Source organism: Fragaria vesca, unplaced genomic scaffold (genome assembly GCF_000184155.1).
Source record: "Fragaria vesca subsp. vesca unplaced genomic scaffold, FraVesHawaii_1.0 scf0513160_u, whole genome shotgun sequence".
In the NCBI taxonomy this organism is placed as follows: Eukaryota; Viridiplantae; Streptophyta; class Magnoliopsida; order Rosales; family Rosaceae; genus Fragaria; species Fragaria vesca.
The window spans coordinates 525748-534110 of record NW_004443448.1 but is presented as its reverse complement, the minus strand read 5'-3'; the positions used below and the strand labels follow the sequence as shown (position 1 = coordinate 534110).

The following is an 8363-nucleotide window of genomic DNA, read 5'->3' as shown; positions in this document are numbered from 1 at the left end:
TCGTATCTTCAATATCTCCAGGACCANGTTTTTGAAACAGAATCAACCTATCATGCCAGCAGCTGGCCAGCTATACTTGTCATTTGATTTTTTTTTTTTTTTTCAGAATTGCAAGAACTAACATAAACACAAACCTCTTGACTACTTTATTCCTTGTGATGCCAAGGCCAGCATCATAGGCAGTAAAGTCCCTTGGTGGGAACGGGGAAGAGTTTTACTGAATAAACTCCGGGTGCTTCTATTTTGGCTTGATCAATGGCTGCCCGAATTTTACTGAACTTGAAATTCATGAGATAATGCATCTCCATGCCAAGCTTGTGACATTGTGAGCACTACAATGACCAAAAGAAATTCCTCCACGTACATTCAAATATATGTATATGTTAAGGTGGACGCCTGGAGGAAACTTATTAGCAGCATTACCTAGTTCAAATGGCATGAACTTACTGACTTCACCAGGGACTGGGTTGTAGAGGACTTCAGATCGAAGTTCAGAAAGTCCACACTTTACATGAGCTTCAACGTACGGAATGCCCTCATCATTGCAATCGACATATGTTAAGTGTTTATAGCTTCAGGCTATTGAGGCGGATGCCTCATTAAGGATTAAAATATCTTCATTCTTTATGCGGCAACGATCAGAGTTACAGTCGCATATTTCGCGCAATATTTGCAATTACAACATGAGTGACAAAAAGGTATAGATTCATAGCGTCAATCAGTATTAGAAAAGAAAACATGGCTGCATGGGTCTTGCTAATTGATGGGCAGCTAGCTGTGGCACATAAGTTCTCCAACATTGTATTGTTCGTCCCATTAAGTTGCGTACGTACATAACGATGACTAACTGGAAGATCATTCATTATTCATATTGTATACAAACGTACTGCAAAAACTAATGCATCATTGACGATTTGATCAGTTAATGATGTAGGTGATCTTGGTGGAGCCAAAACCATTGAAGTTGTTGCTACACGACGAAGTATAAGCACCCATGTTTCGAAACACCAGCCAATCATTCACCTCCAGTTCTGGTAGCTGGTGATCCTCCAATACTTTATCAATCGGATCACAGGTCGCACCAAACACAGTTGAACTGTAAGTATGAGCACCGCCACCGTTACTTTTGCCACATATCATCAGGGTGGAGTTCTTCTCACTCTCGCTACTGTTATTGGATATGCATTTCAGAAAAATGCATGATTCAACTAGGCTTGTGCGGTCTATACGCATCATGGAGCCATAAAACCCTTCGTTGATCCAGTATTGCCTGACCTTCCCTCTCACGCGTTTCCCTATGATGTTGGTGACAAGCGTGAAAGCCGTCTCTGCAAAGAACCTACCTGGTAGGATCTTTTAATTTGGATCAGTTCAGTTTTGGTTGTAATAGGGTTTCAAGTTGTAATTTTCTTTATCTTTTCAACAACAACAACAACAACAACAACAACAACAACAACAACAAACAAAAAAAAAAAAAAAAAAAAAAAAAACTAACCTACCTGGCTCTGCGATCACTGTTAAGTTGCGTCGCCCCTCTTCAGAAAAACACTTGTCTACGGCAGCATTCACCGCTGCTGCCGCAGCTTCAAAGCACAGTGCATCGGACACAAAGCCACCGCCAATGTTCAACACATACATGGGAGGCATGTAGAGTCTATCTGCCTCCTGAAAAACCGCCTTAGCTGCTTCTATGGCTATTTTGTATGCTTGAGAATTGTGGGACTTACTCCCTATGTGAAATGACACCCCAGCAACTTTGAGCCCTGCAGTTTGAGCTGCTTGGAGGAGCTGAGGGACTTCTTCGGGAAGAGCACCGTACTTGGAACTCATTGGCCACCTGCTCCCACTCTCGTCCGGAGCTTTAATGCGGATTAGTAAAGAACATTTCGTGTGCAATTTCCGGATCTTCTCAATCTCATCCAGTGACTCAAAAGTGGTTAGGTTCACGCCAACTTCGGCAGCGTACTTGATGTGAGAGATACCTTTACAGGGATTTGCATAGATGATGCGATCCGGAGAAACTCCAAGAGCCAAAATGGACTCAATTTCAGACCGACTTGCACAGTCGAAACTGGAGCCATGAGCCACCAAGGTGGCAAGGAGATCCGGATGTGGATTGCACTTAACAGCGTAGAAGGGTTGGACCATCGGAAGGTTACGTTTCCAGGTTTCGATGAGGTCGATGACAACACCTAAATCCAGCAAGTAAAACGCTTCCTCATCTTTCTGTTTCTTGATCATCGAAATGATATTCTCAAGGATATATTCATCAGTACTCAGCCCCTTAATGCTCATGACCTTATCAGGCGGTGCACTCAGTAGGGCTTGGACGCTCTCTACATTACAATACTCCATTATGATATTCAACACTGGACAAAATTATCAAGAAAAGTAGACGCAACTCAACAAATTGAAAGGATTAGGTGCTTATTTACCGGAGACATCCCTTTACGTGAACTATTAATGAGCATACATGTTATTAATTCCATATATGAAGCACCAACCAGGCAAGAAGAGCATGAGTAACCTAATTGTTTTATGGGTCTAATTAATACGTGAGCTGCTCGATCGAGTTGCAAAATCCCACCAAACACCAAACAAAGCTTGTAGAAGTAGAACCAAAACTTGCCAATGCATCGTCGTCCGCTTGATTCCCTCCTCCCAAAATATGTGAGACGAGTGAAAATTCATTTGAGAAATCCGATTCAATTATCTAACTATACATTTATCTTATTCATTTGAGAAATATGTTCTTTTATTATTTGTACGTTGTATTGTTATTATTCTTATTTATCTAACTATATATATTTCTATCAATATTAAGTATATATATCTATATATAATTTATAACTCCATCTCTTCTAAAACAGTCTTTAATAATTATCAATCAAAAAGAAAAATTCTCAAATATCAAACACTTATAAATTGTCCAAAACACCAAAACAATATTATCACATGCATGGGATACGTACAAAAACTATTTCCTCCGCACAAAAATATCAAAACGAAACTCAATACATGAGATTACATGTAGAAATTTAAACAAAGCAGGTGATTGGCCTGTAACTTCGTGAGCGTGAGTTGACGATGCTAGTTGATACAGTACCAAGAGCAAGTCTTGCAATACATGTGTCATTATCGATCAGTTAGTAAGGTAGGTGATCTTGGCTGAGCTAAAACCATTGAAGTTGTTGCTACACGATAAGGTATAAGCACCCATATTCCGAAACACCAACCAATCATTCACCTCTAGTTCAGGTAATTGGTGACCCTCCGACACCTTGTCAATCGGATCGCACGTCGGACCAAACACAATCGAACTGAAAGTGCGAGCACCACCGTCATGCATTACCATCATGCCTGGGTTCTTCTCATTGTCGTTACCATTGTTATTGGACATGCATTTAAGAGAAATGCAGGATCGAACTAGCGCAGCGCGATCCACACGCATCATGGAGCCATGGAACCCTTCGTTGAGCCAGTAATGTCTGACCTCCCCTCTCACTCGCTTCCCGATGATATTGGTGGCAAGCGTGAAAGCCGTCTCTGCAAAGAACCGACCGGGCTCGGCAATCACAGTTAAGCTGCGTCGCTCCTCTTCTGAAAAATACCTGTGCACGGCAGTTTTCACGGCTTCTGCCGCAGCTTCAAAGCACAATGCATCGGAGACGAAGCCACCGCCAATATTCAACACATGCATGGGAGGCATGCAGAGCCTATCCGCCTCTTGAAAAACCGCCTTAGCTGCCTGTATGGCTGTTTTGTATGCCTGAGAATTGCGGGATTTGCTCCCTATGTGAAATGCCACCCCGGAAACTTTGAGTCCTGCAGTTTGAGCGGCTTGGAGGAGTTGAGGTACTTCTTCGGGAAGAGCACCGTACTTGGAACTCATTGGCCACCTGCTCCCACTCTCGTCCGGAGCTTTAATGCGGATCAGTAAAGAACCTTTTGGGTGCAATTTCCGGATCTTCTCAATCTCATCCAGTGAGTCGACAGTGGTTAGGTTAACGCCAACTTTAGCAGCGTACTTGATGTGAGAGCTAGCTTTACAGGGATTAGCATAGATAATGTGATCCGGAGAAACCCCCAGAGCCAAAATGGATTCAATCTCGGACCGACTTGCACAGTCGAAACTGGAGCCATGAGCCACCATGGTGGCGAGGAGATCCGGATGTGTATTGCACTTAACAGCGTAGAAGGGTTGGACCATTGGAAGATTTCGTTTCCAGGTATCCATGAGGTTTGCGACAACACCCAAATCCAGCATGTAAAATGCTTCCTCACTTTGATGATTCTTGATTGTCGAAATGATCTTCTCAGAGAAACATTCATCAATCTTCAATCCGTTACTGCTCAAGAACTGATCCGGTGCACTTAGTAGAGATTCGAGCAAGGCCTCCATGCTGATGATCCTGTTTAATTTACGACAAAGAAATTAGAAGATTTTTAACAGCGCAGGAACACGAAACAGAGAAGAATATATCTGTGTGCTAAAATGCTAGCTTAACTCCTCTGAAGCCATAGCTAGAGCTCCTATATATATAAGCTGATCGAAGCAATGAGCTAGACAGAGCGTACTCAAGGCTGAAACTGGCTTAGTATTAAAGAACTGTGATCTGTATTGACGATTGAATATCTTACCGAGTTAAGCAAGCTAATTAACTTAGTTCAGAACCAAAAGATTGATCAAAATTAGTCTCGATCGTTAACCCTGATCACTCCGGCAGAATGAGTTGGCAGTGAGATGGAAGATTTTAATAATCACCACGCTCTTTGTGTTTGCTAGTTGCTACGAAGAATAATATATGCAATATATGTTGGGGGAAAAGACTAATCTTTGGTGAATGTTTTCGACAGAAGTACCCTGGACACCTTGGCATGGTATGGTAGTACAGGGTTTGGTCATGCTTGTCTGCCATATTTTCGATTAGGATTTATTTCATGATGGGGTTTATGATAAACGTATCCCATATCTCAAAATAATGTCGAAATATTTCATGTCTTTATGTGCACATGCGAATAAGGGGATACGCGGACGATATATTGATTATATTCTTGGTCCAATTATAAAGGAAAGAAACAAATCAATTATTTTGCTGCTATTATTGATAAATTGTAGAGAATTATGGATCAAGAGTATGGGAGACTGGGAGTGATGATAAGATCATGTTGTATCCAATTATAGCTTACCTGAAATAGCTCACTGATGCTTGTATATTATGTCACATCTTTGTACGATTGAACATTCAATCAATAGTAAACTTGCATCAACTTTTTTTTTATCACGTTGAACAATTAATTATTAATTTAAGCACTTATTTTACTATTTAAGAACTAATGTTGTAACTAAATTTTTTTACAACTTTAAGAACTAATATTACAACTTTGAAAACTCATTTTATAACTTAGAAATAAAGTCGATGATGCATTAACACATTATAAAATTTTTCAAAATAAATAAATAAAAAGCAACAAAAGCACTAGAATTTAGAACGGTGAGAGGATAGGTTTGTATCCTAATTCCTACGTACATCAGTTACTCATCTATTTCATTTTTAAAACTCTGACAGCTAAACCAAATAATCTAACTGAACCTGCTCCCCATGTCACTGGTTTGGTTAGGACACTTGGTTTCTTTTTTTTGAAAGTAAGGACACTTGGTTTCTTGATCAAATTCAGCCGGTTTCGGCACTGGAGTTCTGCAAATGGGCTTGGTTGATGGTTTAAGCTCGGACTAGAACAAATCCAACTCGGGTACACTCGTTGGAGGAACTCGGTGTCTCTTTGCAGTTTAGTCAAGACTTCCTCGGCCGATGTAATGTATGCCTCAATTCCATTGTTGTCTTTGGTCTCAATAAAAATCACTAGGTTGTTGAAGTTGAGTCCTGGCAACCTCACGTACACCCATGATGGTTTTCCCCAACCAAAATCGTTATCATATAAAGGAAATTTGCACAAACCAGTAAAGAAAGATGTAACCTTCTCTCCTCCATCACTACTGGTCATGTTATCATGATCAGCACCCCCTTGAAGCTTTTTGATGTAGCCCTTATCGATCTTGCATATTGCTTCTCGAACCTGCCTTGCTAGGCCGTAGCATTCTTCTCTAGTATTCAACAACGAAGGAGTTGAACATGCAAAACTGATCAGATTTCCAAATGAGTGTAGCGGCAGAGGTGGATCAAACCTGGGACGAAGGTTCACAACATGGATGACGCTGTGAAACTTCTCATGAATGCCATCATCCTTGGAAATGGCTACAAATCTGCTCCATATGAAAGCCGAAAGGGCTTCAACGCGTGATGGGCGCTTCATCGTAGTGCCCACATATCTTGCTCTGAGGTACTCTATGTTAGACGCATCAAACACAAACCTCTTTGTCACTAGTTTATTCTTCGCGACGCCAATGCATGTCTGTGTAAACAACTTGGTTGGGAAAAGCGTGGCGGAAATGAATTCTGGACGGAGTATTTCGGCTTCTTGATCTCCGTGGGCTCGTCGCGCAGTGGCTGCCCAAGCTCTACTGAACATGAGCATAGATAACCCATCTGCAATCTTGTGAGAAATGCATTGACCTATAGCGAACCCTCCACATTCAAAGACGTTGAGCTGCACACCAAAGGGGATCTTGTTATCAACGTCGTCAAGCTCAAACGCTACCAGCTTAGTGAGTTCGTCGGGAATAGGATCGCGGAGCATGTCGGAGAGTTTGCAGTTGTTGACATGAGCTACAAGGAAGGGAACACCTTTGTCGTTGCAGTCTATATAGAGGTTGTCATGAGCTCGTCCTGCTAGGGGATAATAGAGTGTTAAGACCTCGGCTAACGACGTCTTCAGATGGTTGGATATCTCAGTGATGTTGGGTTGTGTCTGGCCGTTGAATTGGAAGAAGAGAACCATAGAGCTATAGATCTGGGGAAGTGAGGTTTGATCGAGAAAGGAGTACCGGTAATGGCGAAGATGGTCAGGGGTCGGAGAAGATGGTTTGATAATCTCCTTGGAGATTACTTCCACTTCAAGCGTCGTCATTTCGGTTCGTTAAGCTATATGGATCTTCTAATGGAAGAAGTATATATCAAACTGGCCTACAGTGATGCAAATTATATATACGTAGCTTGGTGATTGTTTATCTCATGTAATCTGAAACATTAGTGATCACGGACGATTGAGAAGTCGATTTGCAATAAGATATGAAATATCATGAACTGGGTAAGACATGAGAATCTTTGGTGAATCTGTATTTGGCAGTACATAATCAAATTTGCTCTGTTTTTGATCTGCATGAACGGTAATGCAGCCATGCAGGGTTTGGTTGTATTACCACATTGCTCTGTTTTTTGTTTTTTTTTTTCAATTAAAGAAGGACCCAATTGCGTCTTGATATGTGCACTACAAAGTTTTGTTATTTCTTGTTTGGAAGAAAGCATAATTAACTTACCCCTCTGTGAAGGATCTTATTTTGAATTGGGATTAGGATAAATTAACCAGTCCCCGTTCTCAATGTTGATGCCGAAATTTTCATATGGTGGTACTTGGACTACTCCTTGTCCGAATCTCCTTGCCCGTATCTTTTCATATCTTTCATTGTGATCTACTGTACATGTGATCTACTTTCACTTGTTTTTCCATCTCTTTCTAACGAACTTATTGTCGTTATAATTAAGGATTGCAAGTCTCTTCCAGTGAAACAGAGTGGCCTTTCTTTTTTAAATTACTTGCTTGGTTATAACTTTTTCTTCAACAAATGGCATGGTTATACTTATCAAATTTTATATACCTTTAGATAAATAAACAAACCTCAATTTTGAAATTTGAATCTAAAACCCTAAACTAAGTTTGGAAAAACCCTACCATACTTTGTTCAGTATGTAGACAAAAAAAAAAAAAACAATCCTGAGAAAATATAAAACAAGCCCAAAATTTGCATAACGAGCATCCAAATTAAAGATGAAGAACAACTAAAATATGGCCACGTGGCAGTCTGACGTGGTCCTACGTTCCAATCAAATTTAGACATGTGGATTTTTTACGACTAAAATATAAACAAATATTTTCTATTTTTTGTGAAATGACATTCATGGGTATTTAGCAAGTTCAAACTAAGGTCTAGGGTATAGGGTTTAAAGTTTAGGGTTAGAGTTTAGGGTATAGGGTTTAGGGTTTAGGGTTTGGGGTTTAGAGCTTAGGGTTTAGTATTAAAAAAACAACAGAAAACCTAAAATGGTCTTTGACAAAATAGCTGAAATAATTTTTTTTGAAGAAAATCTACATGTCTAAATTCGATTGGAAAGTAGGACCACGTCAGACTGCCACGTGGTCCTCCCGTAGCACTGAAAAATTTCTCCTAATTAAGAGGTTTTTCA

General features: G+C 40.4%; 3 protein-coding genes across 3 annotated transcripts; all 3 read right to left on the bottom strand.

Moving 5' to 3' along the window:
- Positions 1-918: 918 nt before the first annotated feature.
- Positions 919-2355, bottom strand: LOC101291304 (ornithine decarboxylase-like). The gene is made up of 2 exons (XM_004310131.1): positions 1500-2355; positions 919-1343 (listed from the first exon to the last, which is right to left on the bottom strand). Exons 1-2 carry the CDS (start codon positions 2353-2355, stop codon positions 919-921), a joined length of 1281 nt encoding a protein of 426 aa, XP_004310179.1.
- A 787-nt stretch (positions 2356-3142) lies between these two features.
- On the bottom strand, positions 3143-4402 carry LOC101291015 (ornithine decarboxylase-like). Its single transcript, XM_004310130.1, has one exon. The coding sequence runs from the start codon at positions 4400-4402 to the stop codon at positions 3143-3145; it is 1260 nt and encodes a 419-aa protein (XP_004310178.1).
- A 1142-nt stretch (positions 4403-5544) lies between these two features.
- On the bottom strand, positions 5545-7029 carry LOC101290723 (vinorine synthase-like). The gene has a single exon (XM_004310129.1). It carries the CDS (start codon positions 7027-7029, stop codon positions 5545-5547), a length of 1485 nt encoding a protein of 494 aa, XP_004310177.1.
- Positions 7030-8363: the final 1334 nt, after the last annotated feature.

Excerpts from the sequence above, each read along its gene's own strand:
- LOC101290723 (XM_004310129.1), bottom strand. The coding sequence starts at position 7,029 with ATGACGACGCTTGAAGTGGAAGTAATCTCCAAGGAGATTATCAAACCA.
- LOC101291015 (XM_004310130.1), bottom strand. The coding sequence starts at position 4,402 with ATGGAGGCCTTGCTCGAATCTCTACTAAGTGCACCGGATCAGTTCTTG.
- LOC101291304 (XM_004310131.1), bottom strand. The coding sequence starts at position 2,355 with ATGGAGTATTGTAATGTAGAGAGCGTCCAAGCCCTACTGAGTGCACCG. Across the intron at positions 1,344-1,499 it reads AACAGTGATCGCAGAGCCAG|GTAGGTTCTTTGCAGAGACG; the intron begins GTAGGTTAGTTT and ends AGATCCTACCAG.